At 35.5% G+C, this 16,047-nt stretch overlaps 1 protein-coding gene across 10 annotated transcripts in view; it reads left to right on the top strand.

Annotated features, from left to right (window-relative positions):
- Akap13 (A-kinase anchoring protein 13) overlaps positions 1–16,047 on the top strand; it is a 328,817-nt gene that overhangs the window by 276,034 nt on the left and 36,736 nt on the right. For all 10 annotated transcript variants that reach the window (XM_076851393.2, XM_076851391.2, XM_076851388.2 and 7 more), the window contains one exon: positions 2,712–2,886. In XM_076851393.2, coding sequence (XP_076707508.2) covers positions 2,712–2,886 — 175 coding nt within the window. The remainder of the gene's footprint in view (positions 1–2,711; positions 2,887–16,047) is intronic.

Here is a 16,047-nt window from a genome sequence, read left to right as displayed (position 1 = left end):
GTGTTCTGTTAATAAAAGACTTCACATGCATCAAATATTCACCATTTCAGTATGGTAGACAGGTTCTGAACAGAAAGTCAGAAGACCTGGGTTCTAATTTTGACTGCTAACCATTTGCTTTGTGAACTTTTGCAAGTTAACAGATCTCTCCAGCCCTTGATGGTTAGTATGATGAATGAGAGTGCAGCTTTACAGTCAGCCAGATAATAATCTTAATTCCAGTTTGAGCAATTGTTGATGTGTGGCTTCAAATAGATTATTAAACATCTCTAAGCCTCAGTCTCTTCATATGTAAAATGAAGATAACTAGTATTTAATTTTTTTTTGTAATGTGAAGTAGTTTTTCTCCCTTCCTCTCATTATTCAAATAATGAATCTTAATTCCAGTTTGAGCAATTGTTGATGTGTGGCTTCAAATAGATTATTGAACATCTCTAAGCCTCAGTCTCTTCATATGTAAAATGAAGATAACTAGTATTTAATTCATTGGGATGTTGTGAGAAACTTATGTAAGTCACTTATTACAATGTTTGGTACATAGCAACTTTTCAGAATTTTAACTTATTTATCTTCTCAATTGTAAAATGGAAATCTTAATACCTACCCTGCCCACTTCAGAGTTATTGAATCAGATAAAATAATTTATATAGAAGGCATTGATTTAAAATGTTAGGCATTTAGTAGTTGTCATGATCACTAATTGGGGAACCCATTTTCCAGGTGTTTATCTAGATGATAACAATAGTATACAGCAGTAGTGAAACTCCTGCCAGTATGTATTATAGTTCTTTCAGTTGATTTGAAAAGAAATTATTCTATTGCTATTGATTAGCCAGCTGAGTGCTTTGTCAAACTGTGCTTCTTTTAGAACTTTTTAGGGAGAAGCAGTCCCCACAGTTCCATATAGTGTTTGCTTGAAATGTCCCTATTTTATGTGTTTCATTAAGTATCTGGTATTCTGCAGTATTTCTTCAGATTTTCAAGGTTTAAATTCTTTTCTATTTCTTTTTGTGCCTGTATAAGTGTTGATAACAACCCCTCTTAGATTGAGATTTGACATTACTTGAAAGCCCTCTGCTTTCAATCAGTCTCCAAAAATGTCATTTTTGACATTTCTATATTGTTTTGAGTTAACATCACCAAGCATTCTGGTACTCAGAAGTCTTGCACCCAATCCAGGCAACCTTTTTCTCATTGGATCTAGTCTCTAGTTTTCCAGTATCCCCTGAGCCTTGGACCTGGCCCAGGTAGTCTGCCCAGTCGCCAGAAGGCTGGGCACACAGTAAACTTAGATACATGTCAGTTTCCTGTTCCCCCTGACAGGTGAGGGAAGACCTTGTGAAAAGAAGGGCACATTGTAAAGAAGATCAGAGAGCAGATATTGGGATACCTTGTCTCTTCAAACCATAGCCAGTCTGCCACCTTTACTTATAGGGCCTCAGGGCAGAGGAGTGAGCAGCTAGGCCTTGGGACTTCCTTTCTCTGGGTACCCATTTTCTTAAAGGAAGTGACCACTGTGGGTAACTAGGCTGAGGGGACAAAGGAGGTCGTTTTTAGAGTGGTCAACAAGATTTCTTCCTCTCATCTTTTTCATACCCCCTATCCTTCTGGCTCAGCAGCAGTGTCTTTGCCATTCTTCAGTTTTCTTTTTGTCTTCCTTCCTCATGTCACAATTTTCTTTCTCTCACTGCCAGGGAAATATTTCTATGTTGCACTAAGAGAGTAATAAATTAATGAAGTTCAGTGAGGTATGAATAATTATTATAACAATTTAATAATTGCTTGCTAAGAGCCAGACACTGAAAAATGCTTTCCATGTACTGTCTTATCTAATTTTTTTAAAACATGGGATTGGTACCTTCCTCATTTTACAAATGAGGAAACTGAGGTTCAGCAAATTAACTTGTGCCCCTTCACACCATTAATAAGCAGTAACGGTAGAACTTAAGATTTTTACCCAGGCCTGACTCCATTGTCGTTTTGTTTTTTTGTTTGTTTGTTTGTGTGTATTTGGTTGGTTGGTTGTTTGATTTGCTTGGTTGATTAGTTGGTTGATTGGTTTTCCTTTTTTTCATTGTCCACATTCTTGAGAACTGTGCAATTTTTTGTTCTCTGAGCAACCTCTTCTTCCCAATTTGACTACGAGAGGAATATAATATCTATTAATCTTGGAATTCTAATTAGTGAAAACTGTATATGTGGGGGATATTTAGTAATTTGGGCTATAATAAGGAGGAAATATCAGAGATGCTCCTCACTTAGGGATATGTGACTAGTATGAAAAACAGGGGAGCCTCAGTAATTTTTTATGCTTTATGATTATCTGTCCTTTTCCACAAGCTAACCCAGAATTGCTACTATTCCTTTTTGTTCCTTGCCTAAAGCTGACCCTCAACTCAATACTTTATTCCTATGTGGACTATGCTATGGCATACTGAGGAGACCCCTCATTGCCCATTGTTGGTCATTAGTCATTGTGTCTGTTGGTATAAATAACCCTGAGTGAGACACTGTCCAAACTGTGGAACCTGTACAGTTTTCATATGATTTTTCTAATGCAGTTTTTAAAAAATGCCCAGAACATTATTCCCCAGTTTTATCCAAAATATTCACCAACCACCCACAGGCCATCTGGGTGCTCAGGTAATAGGGGATGACCTTACAGTGTACTTGTATAAGTTGTTATTAATTGTTGATCTTTTCTTTGGCAGGAAAAGGAAAAAGAGAAAGATAAAATTAAAGAGAAGGAGAAAGATTCTAAAGAAAAGGAGAAAGACAAGAAGACTCTCAATGGACACACATTCAGTTCCATTCCTGTTGTGGGTCCCATAAACTGTAGCCAGTGTATGAAGCCTTTCACCAACAGAGATGCCTACACTTGTGCAAGTAAGAGATGTGCTTCTTCCTTTCATAAGATGAACCTCTCTTGGCTCAGGAAAGCTCATTTCTAATTTCCTGTCCATCCCACCCCTTATCTGTTCCTCATTTATGTGGAGAAGTAGCCCTGTTTACATTTTTCTTCAAACATCAGTGAAGAAATTAATTCCAGATATCTAATATACAATCTGTATTTTTTTTCAAAAGCCCCATTTTCAAATACTCTTGTCTTTCTATTCATAAACCACCACCTATTCCAGAAGTCTGTGTCAGCATCAGAGTTATCAGTAGCCTTGAACCCTAAAGTCACCCTTGTCTAGACCATATATGCCCACTTTTAAATCTAGTCCTTCAGTATATGTTTCAGCCACTTGCCAACATTAAGTCAGAATGACTGCCACGGGGGACAGGACCTTTTACAGGTGCTGTGTGCCAATCCACTGCTAGCCTGCCTGCAGCCATCTCAGAGGCAAGTCTGTTAACTGAGTGGGTTCCTGGTTTTGATAAGACACTCTCAGGCCAGAGTCAGTTAACTTTCTCTATATAAAACTTTGATAATAAATATCTTAGGCTTTGTGAGCCATCTGGTTTTTGTCACAGCTACTGAACTCTGCACTTAAGTACAAAATTATCCATGAACATATAAATTAAAGGGTATGGCTTTGATAAAATTAAACATCATTTATGGACATTTAATATAATATAATATTATGGACATTAAAATCTAAATTTCATACATTTTTTACATGTCATGAAATATTTTTAATTTATTTTTTCAAATCATTTAAAATGTAAAAGACATTCATAGATCCTGGGCTACACAAAAATAGGCTATAGGCCAGATTTGGCTCACACACTGTAATCTGTTAATCTGCTTATAAGGCATTATATCTCAAAAGTTTTTCATTGCACACATAGAAATTAATAATTTTTATTGAGCGTACAGAGGTAAATCAAGGAGTCTGCTTTGGTCAGAGGTGACCTGTCTGGAGATCCAGCTATCCCAGGGCCAGCCAAATCACTTAGAAGGCCAAGGTGATTAGTATAATATACCTGTAACCAAAACAATGACAAACTCAAATTCCAAAGATCAAGTCCCAGATCATGATGTCATAACATTTTGTTTTTAGTCATTTGTGTTGAATATTCTAAGTAATCTGTTACTAAAAAAAAAATGTTAATTTGTAAATTGTAAATTTTTAAAACTTTATCTGGACAGAAGTTAATTCTATAATATTTTTTACTCGCTTTCTTGAATAAGAGCAGCAAAGAACCTGCAGGTAGCAAAGGACCCAAAGCCTCTTTTATCTATATAGCTATAGCTGTTGTGAGTTTTAAATGACTGGCTTTATCCCAAACATTCTTGTAAAATTGTTTCTGTGGATGTTACACCTCCAAAATAGTCTATACCCCTATTTATTTTGCTGTTTTATTTAAAAACAAACAAACACTTGGAAGCATTAATCTAAATCTTTATGTATCCCTGTAGACAAAGATCACACACATGCTATTACCCTTCATTGGTGACTTACTACAAAATCAAAAATTTCTACTATATGGTGATGAATATCTTTTGACCTTTAAGAAATAAGAGGCCATTCTTTGTCCAGTAGCCCTTCAATATTTTTATTTTAGAACCCATGTTCTAGTAGTACTTTTTCCTAGAACACCAGTTGAATGTCTACAGTTTAGTTTTTTAGACATTAGACACAGTCTGCTTCTTAGTATTAGAATGACTTGTTTAACTTAGAGTAGTAGATACCGAGCGCTTTTTAGGCATGTTTATCATTAAAACATTTTTTAGGATATTTACACAGGGAATATACATTTATTGTAAAAATTACAGGAGTCTTTGTATACTTAATGAAGAGCTTATTCTAAGAATCAAAGAAGCCGCAAATTTGCCATTTACTTGTCAGTTATTAGTACAGTTAATATTGTCTTTGATTCATGACTTCTTAGAGGAATTTTGTAGCTAGCTCTTTCATTTTGTTTTTGTACAAGATAGTACAAACAAGATAGTACAAACCGTAAGCCCACTTAATTGGGTATCTATGTATTTCCATTTATCACAAATATAGTGAGAGTGAGCAAAAGGTGGGTTCCACATTTGCATTGTGCATCCCTAGTCCACCTCTGAAGTAAGGAGCACCCCTTCCTCCCTCAGGAGACCTCTAGTACCATTATATAAAGTGAGGCTGCCTAATAAAGATTGAGTGAGGCACCAGTATATCAATCTATATATTAACTCCATTTTTCTTTGAAGTGGATTAAAATGACAGCTCTAGGGAGTGGGGGTTTAGCACAGTGGTAAAGCACTTGCCTGGCCTACAAAAGCTACTGAGTTCTTTCCCCAGAACTGGCCCCTGCCTCTCCAAAAGAAAGAATTAAATGAGAGCTGTAGAAATTTCTTGCCATATTCCAAAGGATCATACTGATCTTGGAAAAGGCCATATTTTTTTTATTGGCATCATGAAATTTATATTCAAGGAGCTTCATCACTAAAGTAGATTGGATACCTACTCTCTGTTTCACAACATAAAAATGCTGGGTAAAATGTATATATATGTATGTGTATGTATATTGTGAACACATATGTGTGTATGTACATATGTTAATACAGCTGAAACTGCCAAAAGGAAAATCCCCTGAGTGAACTCATATCAGAGCAGTAAAGAACATAACCCTCGGGCTGGGGATATAGCTCAGTTGGTAGAGTGCTTGCCTCTCACGCATAAGGCCGTGGGTTCAATCCTGAGCACAACAACAATAAAAATCCCGCGATTAGGGACAGGATATGTAGCCTTGGAGTATTTAGTAGGAGCTAGAATTGAGAGCCTTGATAAAATGAAATGCTTCAAAACTAAGATCTATGATGAAGGGCCTAGAAGAATTCCACCCACTGGCCTTAAAAAGCAGCAAGGGACCTTACCATTTCCCCAGGATGCTGAGTGAAAATTCTAAATGATGCATGAATTGGGGGCCCAAATTGTATATGTGCTTAAACCCAAAACTAAGGAATTTCACAAGAGATTTAGTGAATCCTAGTTTAAGGATCTACCACTGAAACAAATACAGAACTGCTCTGTGTGATAACTTTGACAAAAGAATATACCAAGAGGCTACCAAGGAGGGAAAAAAAATTCTAAGAAGCTGAGCACACAATAAAATACATAGATGCCATATAAGGAAGTAAACCACTTTAGGGAACATTTAACAGATACATGGGCAAGAGAAGATATTGAAAATTACTAAAAATTTAAAACAAAATCTATAATGAAACAAGCTATAACACTTGGGTAAATATGAAAAGTAAATGAATAAAACTTCAAGAATAAGCCAGGTATGGTGGCATATACCTGTTAATCCCAGTGACTTAAGAGGCTGAGGCAGGAGGATTGAGAGTTCAAACCCATCATCAGCAACTTAGTGAGTCCCTAAGCAACTAAGCAAGACCCTGTCTCTAATAAAATATTTTTAAAAAGCTGGGGATGTGGCTCTGAGGTTAAGCACCCCTGGGTTCAATCCTTAGTAACCTGCCCATCTCCCCAAAAAAACCCTCAGGAATAGCAATAGTTGTTGAAGGGTCTCTGTGGAGACTTCTCAAATATTTTAGTATTCTGTATCATCAGCATATTGTTCACATTTGTATTTGTTTATTTTTAAAAAAAATTTTTTAGTTGTCAGCGGACCTTTATTTTTATTTATTTTTATGTGGTGCTGAGAACCAAACTCAGTGCCTCATACATGCTAGGTAAGTGCTGTACCCCTAGCCACAACCCCAGCCTTTATATTTATTAGTAAAGGAGGAAAATGGCTTCTGCTCTCTTGTCTGCTTTAATAAGGTAAAAGCTGGCCAAATATCCTGGAAAATCTTGATGACTTCAGACTGGGTTTATTTTTTACTTTTAAAATAATTCAGCAAAGATCATTTGCTCAAACTCTGTGAGCTTCTTTTTTTGTTATTGTGATGCATTCAGAAGCAGTTAAACAACAAATACCTTTGAGTACTAGTATGTGCCAACCATCTTTCTCAAGTTGCTTATATATTGGTTTATAAAAGTTGTTCTCAAAGTATAATTCTTGGTACTTAGATTAATGGTAACATCAGTTATAATGTAGAAAAGTGGAAATTAACCTAAATACCCTCAGATAAAATATAGTGTATGAATTAGATGAAATATTGGGTCAATACTAAAAAGAATAGGATAGAGCAGGTGTTGCTAAACTTTTCTGCAATGGAACTGATGTTAGATTTTGTATCCGATCAGGTTTTTGCCATGGCCCTACCCTTGTAGGACGAAAGCAACCGTAAATAATACATTTTAAAAAATGAATAAATTACAAAAGCAGGCTACAGGCTGAATTCAGCCCACAGAATATAGTTTACTAATGTCTGAGAGAGATCCACAGGAGTAGACAGAGCTCTGCAAGACATTTCAGTGAATTGAAAAGGCGGCAAATAAAACAAAATGTATAGCATGATCCTAATATATGGAAAACAGATAAATGAACTAATTGTTTTTAAATACACAAAAATATCTGAAATATATACAACAAACTGTTAACCATCCAGGGAAAAAGAGATAAGAGGTCAAAGGGATCTTTTATTTTATGCTCGTGTGTCATTTGAATTTTTTAAGAATAAGCTTATGCATTTGTATTCTTTAAAACACTATATATTGGACCATTGATAGTTTGAAAGTTTATTCTGGTTACTCGACAGCTGATCTGATTTAAAAAAGCAATATATGTTCGAGTCAAGAATTTAATAAATAAAGAGCAAAATTATTACTGGAAAAAAAAAATTAGTTTCACAAGACCTGAGAGTTCTGCTAGCACCAGCCTGAGAAAGTGCTATTGACTCTGTTCTGAGTTGTGATGTGAAATATTATCAGAAGGTATAAGGATAAAAGAGAAAGTCATTTGAAGACAAAAAAAAAACTTTCTTGTGCTGTAGAGAACATGGGTTTATAGTTAAAATGAATGAATGTATCTTGCCATGGTTAGCTTCAAACAACTTTCCAATTTTAAGTTCAGGTTGGAAGAAGTTGTTTAATATATGTCAGTTTATAATATAGTCTTATATTGCCATTGATTTGTGGCATTATTTCTAGGTTAAAAGCAGTTGAATTTTGCTCTCTTTGGATATGTTAGATTTACAACACAGAATTAAACCTGCAACTACTATAATTAATTTTTCAAATAGCAAAAATAACATTGTAATATAGAAGAATGTACCTCTTTTAACCACAGACATCCTGAGTGCCCCTCCCTTTTTTGTGGTGCTAGAGATTAAACCCAAGGCCATAAGCATCCTAGGCAATCTCTTTACCAAGTTACATGCCTGGTGCTCTGAGTCCATCTTTTGTTTTCTCGATATCTTTTCCTTAATTATTAAGCATGATAGAAATTCTCTTTTCCTTAACTCCCAGCTAGGGAGTTGTAGGACTGCCAATGCTATTGGTATGGCATGTGCTAGAACTCCACTGCCACACAGTTCTGATATAGCTCTTGGAGACTTCCATTGCCCAAGTATACAGAGGAGCCCATGGAAAATCATTTGAAAATCATTGGTTAGGAAAAAAACTACATGAAAAATGTCTTAGTACTAGGATCTGAAATTCTTAGCCACACATAGGTCTAATAATTAAATAGTTAATAGGATAGCAGTCTTCTGGATATCTGGTGTTTAGAAATTCCACAGATTTTTAAATTTATATATATTTAAAATTATATTTTTTTCTAATTAAATTTTATTTTAATGGATATCAAGATGTTATGACAGGTTTTTGGTCAAGTTGTTTCTATTAAAAAGTACTTATTTTGAAACCTGTTAACTTTAAACTGCCACACACATAAAAAAAAATAAACAAATGGTCCACCAAACATTCTCTTTCCCATCTAAAGATTTTGCAGTACGTTATGATTAAGTATTTTTATTAGTTATTGATGGACCTTTATTTATTTGTTTGTATGTTTTATTTATTTGTTTATATCTGAAAATCAAACCCAGTGCCTCACATATACTAGGCAAGCGCTCTGCCACTGAGCCACAACCCCAGCCCTTAACCAGTCTTTTGCTGTTGAACTTGAATGATCATTGAAACAAACAGTTCTGACACCATTCTTTTACCATTGATAAACCCATTTTTTCCTATTGTCCCAAGATCTGAAACACATATAAAAACTTAAATATAGTATATAACATAATATAATAATGATAGTACAATAGTCACAAAATTAATGTTGATATAATAATACATACTTAATATGATAGTATAACAATCACAAAACTAATGTTTATGTAATAATATACATGGATTCTAGATTATGGTTTTTAACCTGTTTTGATACACCTATGTCAATTTTGTTGAAATATTCACAGAATTAAAACTTAGAACTTAAAGGGTTAAGACTAGGGTGACAGGTAGTAGAGATAATAATCATTTGACCTTCAGAGTTTTGTGGGCAGACTCGATAACCTCACCAGTTCCAGCAGCCTTTCTGTTTACAGCCTTTCTGTTGACTCCCACAGCAACTGTCTTATATCATGAAAAACAAAACCACCCAGAGAAGCTCTCAACAGACATGGGTTTGCCAGGCACCTTATAAACAATGCTAGTATCACCAGATTTCAAGAAATTGGGACCATCCTGTAGATTCTAACCAGATGGTGATCAGAAGCAGTGTAAACCATCTAACCATCTAGACAAGGACGTAACTAGCGCTCATTTGTGTTGATTCAAGAGAATCACCTGATCCATAAAGCTAACTGCTTCCATTGGTGGGTCGTTTTTGCTGGCACCAGCAACATTGCCATGACTGACATCTTGATAGACAAGTTCTTAACTTTGAAGCCTGTGTTGTTCATAGGAAGAGCTTCACTCAAAGCTTCACTGTGCATTTCTACTGACTTTACTTCAGTTACGGTGTTAAATGGAGCAGAGGGGACCAGCATGCCAGATTTGAAAACAGTTTTAAACCTTCATTTGCATATATATACACACACACACACACACACTATATATATATATATATATATATATATATATATATATATATATCACATTAACTTTGGTATCAGCCTTTCTACTCATTAGTATTTTTATTTCCATCTCTAAGTATTTGGAGAATATACTGATTGCAAAGTTTTAAAAAAAAAATAACTGCTTAGAGCAGGGGCCACATGCCAGTAATTATAGTTACTTGGGAGGTTGGTACAGGAAAATCGCAAGTTCAAGGCCAGCCTGGGCAATGTAGTGAGACTCTGTCTCAAAATAAAAAGGAATGGGGGGCCAGCTGTGGTGGAAACACCTGTAATCCCAGTGGCTTGGGAGGCTGAGGCAGGAGAATCGAGAGTTCAAAGCTAGCCTCAGCAATGGTGAGGCACTAAGCAACTCAGTGGGACCCTATCTCTAAATAAAATACAAAATAGGGTTAGGAATATGGCACTATGGTTGATGCTCCTGAGTTCAATCCCTGGTACCAAAAAAAAAAAAAAAAGGACTGGAGATGTAACTTAGTAGTAGAACACACCTGGTTTCAATCCCCAGTACCAGAAAAAAAGAAAGAAAACCCCACAACCTGCTAACTGTATTTATTTGTAGATGTGAATGAAGATGTTCTCTATCATGTACTTAAAACTAAATACAGAAATAAATTAGATGCCATGGTAGATATATATAAATGGCTCAGATTTGAAATTTTTATGTCCATGAAAATGATATCATTGAATAAAATTTTAACACAAAAAATAGAGCTGTAATAAACATTTTATGTACTTGAGTTCCCACAATACAATATTGTATTTCATTTAAGACCTTCTAAAGAAAGAAAACCTAATGAAATAGTATATTGACTATTAGTTGTATGCTGTGTTTATAAGAAGCCTACTGGGACTTTTTTTGGTGGGGTCCGTGAATTTTAATGTTTCCCAAGGGAAACTGCTTCTTCTAGAAGCTGACTGTTTCAGAAAGTCCAGTATGTCATCACCAGAGTCTTTTCTGTTTAGTAGGGCTGTCTGGTGGAAGGATATCATGCTGTCCTTTGCCATTAGTTCTTTGACTTATGGTAATAGCTTGATCCAATCAGTCATCACATGATATTTTAGTCCTACTTGCTCAGCAAAAGCAAAGAGTTAATGTTTTGGAGTTTAATCTGAAAAGAATTGTGTAGCAAAAAAGGAACAGTTTAAATAGGGCTTGACGGTTACCTTAATATGCATCCAAGGTTCAAAATATGTTTTTAATTTGAAAACCACATCAGAAACTTAGGAGCCCAATGCTTCAACTACAGCTTTGCACCCTACTTCAGTAGTAATGTTGAAATAGTCTCCACATTTGATGGTTGCATAAAGGTTTGTGTATGATAGTGTGCTACCTGCCTCTTATAAATTGAAAGCAAAGGAACAGTATGTAGTCATCTTCCCTAAAGAACAGAAGTAATTGGCTTGTTTTCCTGGCTTCCTGAAGTCTGTAATGTGTGTTTATGTGTATGAAGCCCCATCTGTTATCTTACCTGGAAATGGAAAATATGAGTAATTTGGGGACTCAGTATCTTGCATCCTTTCCCTTCATTCCCTCTCATGTTCAGGGTCTTCCCTGGAGTCTCAGGAAATACATTGTCCCTGCAGTTAGTCCTCTATCTCCTAGAAAACCATGTTGCTTTCAGAAGAAAGTAACTGTCCTTTTTGTTTAATGTAAGCTTATTTTGCTGACCCCTGGGTGGAGCTTCACTCAGGCAGCTGCTCAGTCTGGTTTTGACTCATAGTTTAGAAAAATCAGTCATTATGATAATGTTTTGTGATAGTTTATGTAGACTTAAATTCTGTCTTCCATCACTTTAATGTATATATCTGCATGCAAATACTAAGAAATTGATTAGAATGAAATGTTTCAAAACATACCAGCATTTCTGATGCTGCTGGATTATACCTGGACCAGTCTTAGGTCATAAGGGTGAAAGGTGCATGTCCCTTCTGTGGATTAATATAGAAATGATCATGAAGACACTAGAAATAGCCAGCAGCAAAGCATCCTTATAGCTCCCTTAGAGTCTGCTTCTTGATATGAAGAGGAAAAGTAGAAGCAAAGCCTAAAAGAGTCTGGTCAGAAATATTTCCAAGTATAGGAGAAACCTGGAAGGATTTTGTCTAATCCCAAACTGCCCTCCTGCTTCAGGATTAGGTGACTTTAATGGAGAAAAGAGTATAGTGTCTTTCTAGTTCTTTTTTCTTTATTATGTAAAACTGTCCTTAAATAATCAACTGTTTGTTCTAGCTGCCGCAGATAATTTGTTTTGGGGAAAGCATGGTAGAGTCCTTCACAGAAAAGAATTTATTGTATTCAGGTTTTTTTTTTTTTTAATCTTGCTAGTGGTTTTTTGTTTGTTTACTTTAAATAGGTGTAAAATGATATTGAGATTATTGTTGATGTGTTTTCTATTGTGTTAGCAGTTTCTTAGTACTTTTCTTGTAGATTGTTTCTCTTGATTAAAAAAGTAAGTGGAGCTAAGCATGGTTGTAATCCCAGCAGCTGGGGAGGTTGATGCAGGAGGATCATGAGTTCAAAGCCAACCTCAGCAAAAGCAAGATTCACTAAGCAACTCAGTGAGACCCTGTCTCTAAATAAAATACAAAATAAGGGTGGGGATGTGGCTCAATAATTGAGTGCCCCCGAGTTCAATCCCCACTACTCAAAAAATAAAACAAAATAAGCGGATTGACTACAATGTAAATGGGAAACAAGAATTTAGAATATGTAATGGTTGGATTTTATCAGAAAAGAGAGCTCTCTACAAAGACAGTTTTCTGGCATGTAGAGTTTGTTTTCATATGAAATAGTAAAATACATATAATAGATTAAGAAAGGTTTTTTATTTGGGGTGGGGGTAGTGGTGGTGAATGAAGAGCCTAAGCAATAAAGTCCAGTCTTTATTCAAGCAGAACACTTTCATTTTGTTTGATTTTTGTTTACCAATGTTCTTATGAAAACTGCTGTTAACGAGTACTTCAGCCAAGATAGTTTGCCTCTTTTTTGTGGCTTTCCTCTTGTGTTATACATCAGCACTGTGGTTATTACACCAGCTACCAGAACATCTCACATGACTTTAATGTATAAACACTATCAGTCCACACCTTGCAATGTCTCATGTTTCCCTAAGAATTTTAAACAAGAAGTCACAGAATTTTGGAGCGTGCATTTCTGAGTTGCTTGTGTTTAAATGTTTGATCTTGTTCTTTGGTTTGGTTTGACTAGGGTTGAAATGATCAGAAGTTGCATATTTCTATCCTTAAAGGTAATTCTTTAACCTGTAGCTCTAGCAAGGATCAGATCATTTTTCCCAGATAAATTTTGTTGCTCAGATCTGTCCCTAGCTGTCAAACAGAACTCAACATATTCTCTAGTGACAATCAGTGGACCAAAGTATCTGAAAAGTCCTTTCTCCAGAGCTCAGGCTGCATAGAACTCGGCTTACAGAGGTGAATCTTTCCTTTGGTAAGGCAGTCCTTTACTATTCTGTAAGGTTAGTTTGGCTTAGCTACTCCTCCCACTCTTCTGTAAAAACTATTTTCTTAAGCTAGTCTCTATAATGGTTTGTTTTATTTTTCTGCTGAAATTAAATGCATGATATAATAGTTCACCAAAGATCTGTGGTGGTTTTTAGCAGAGGTTAAAAATATGTGCAGCAACAGTTAGATGGCAGTTTCTACTCCTGTGGGGTTTGCTCCATTTTCTTTTGATACTTCTTTGTAAAAGAAAAGGAAGTTTAAGCTTGGGCTATTTGCTTTTAATCAGAGGAATTTAATTAGAGGTCAATTCTGTTCTCATAAATTACTGTGCTAAGACCTTTTTGAAGAATTTTGAAAACTAAAAGCATATTGCTTATTGCTATTAGGAAATTTTAAATAAGAGGCCAAGCTATTTCTTGTTTGATCTTCCTAATGGCATGGTACTGTGACAGAGAGCTTAAAAATGTTTTAAATGTGTTTTCAGTTCTTATGTTCTTATTAATTTTGTACTTAATTCTTGTGTTCTTACTAACTGTCCTTTAAAAAAAAAAAAGAGAGAGAGAGAATAAGGTTGCAATCCCATGACTTTGGTTGATATCTCTAGTGGTCAAAGTCTCTAAATCAGCCATGCATAGCCCTAAAACTGTAGCTGCAGATTGAGTCCAGTAACACTTAGTAACAAATTGAATGTTTTTCAAGTAGGTACTTTAGTATGTTAACAAACATCCATGTGAACTATTATCACTAAGACTTCGTGACCATAATATTAAAGTTTCAGCTGGATTGTTGATTTGGAGACATGTCTCAATTAACTGAAAACATGAATCTATGTGAAAAGTTCTAGAAATACATTTAAATTTTATTTCTGCTTTTATGATTCATCTAACAAAACTTTTTTAAGTCTTAAACGTTGGTCTTAGAACTTAAAAACTGCTAGTCTCTTTAAAAGTGATAGTGCCACTCGCTCTCTTGAAAACTGCCATTGGCTGATTCCCTATAGCTAATGGAACTTGCAGGGAGAAGAGGAACAGGAAGGATCCAACTTGGGAATAAGTTCTGTCCACAGTGTTCTATCTGGTCACTTTGGCAGATTGGAGTTAATGGCAAGTTCTCAAGGAAATCCACTACCTCTTATATTGCACCAAAAATATTATAAATTTTCAGTAAAGCAAAAATATTGTAACTGGGATATATGATAATAAAACCTAATTTTAAATTGTTTTAAATTTATCACAAATGTGATGTTACTTTTTTTGTAAAGATAAGGAAATGTTGGTAAGGACATACAAGGAACTTTGAAGGATAATGAATTTTGGTTTGGTTTGGTTTCAATTTGTATTAATATAAACTGTTATACATGGATAATTTAATAGGCATTCTATATACCTGCCAATCAAAATGGAGAAAAAGTTAAGATTTTGTCAGTGCTTCAGATTATTTTTTTTTTTTTAAGAAATAAGCCATTGTAGCTGGGTGTGGTGGTGCACACCTATAATTCCAGCAGCTGGGGAAGTTGAGGCAGGAGGATCATGAGTTCAAAGCCAGCATTGGTAGAAGTGAGTCTAAGCAACTCAGTGAAACCCTGTCTCTAAATAAAATACAGAATAGGGCTGGGTATGTGGCTCAGTGGTTGAGTGCCCCTGAGTGCAATCCCTGGTACCCCCCGCAAAAAAGAAAGAAGGTATTGTAGTTAAATTCCCACTTCCTTGCTGTTCTTCTCCAAGCACTATCATGAATTTAGCATATTTGTAATTTGATTTTTAATTTTATCTCACATAAAATTTTAAAATTTTATTATTTATTGTTTTTAGTTTACATAAATGGTACTGTACAGTGCCTACTATTTTGTAACCATCACGTTGAAACCCATTGTGATTATTGACTTTCAGCTCTTCCCTAGTATTCAGCTGTAGATATGTCAGATATGGTCCACTGCTCGTCATTTGGGTTATTTTCAGCTTTTCTGTGTTACACACAATGATGTCAGAACATCCTTAAGGTGTGTGTGTGTGATACTAGGCTTTATATCAAAATGGGCTTATTCACAAAGAGGGGCACATTTTCAACTTTGTTACATACTGCTAAAATACTTACCAAAGTGAGTGTATCAATTTCTAGATCTGTTAGCAAATGATGAGACTTTTTTATTCATTCTCATATCCTTATCAGTATTTAAAACTAAGGGGAAATGTGGCCCCTCTTATTTTATAGATGTGGAAACTGAGGACTGTGGAGAATGAACTTATACTAGGGTTGCACTGATTAACAGAACCTTACCTAAATTAAATTTAGTTTGACAGCTATTTATCTTCTTCTTTTTAGTGTTAAGTTGATCCAATAAGTTTCACATACTGTGATCAACACTGTGTTGGGGCATTTGACTTTCAGATAAAACAGGCATAGGTTCCATAGATAGATATGTGATTAGGTGCCATGAGCCGGGCACTGTGCTAGAGACTCAGAGACTTAGCAGTGTATGAATGATCCCTCCTGAAGAGTGCTCAGTGCAGAACAACCTAACATAATCCCAGAATGGTGTGACTGGGAGAATTCAGAAGAGACCTGTGAACCAAATGGGCATTGTAGAAACAGTGGTTGCAGAAGAACTGGAAAAGTCCTTTGGGGTTTAGGTTTCTGGCAGTCTCCTTTTTAGCCAC

The sequence above is a fragment of the Callospermophilus lateralis genome, chromosome 3 (assembly GCF_048772815.1).
Source record: "Callospermophilus lateralis isolate mCalLat2 chromosome 3, mCalLat2.hap1, whole genome shotgun sequence".
Classification (NCBI taxonomy): Eukaryota; Metazoa; Chordata; class Mammalia; order Rodentia; family Sciuridae; genus Callospermophilus; species Callospermophilus lateralis.
This window is presented reverse-complemented; position numbering and strand designations above follow the sequence as displayed.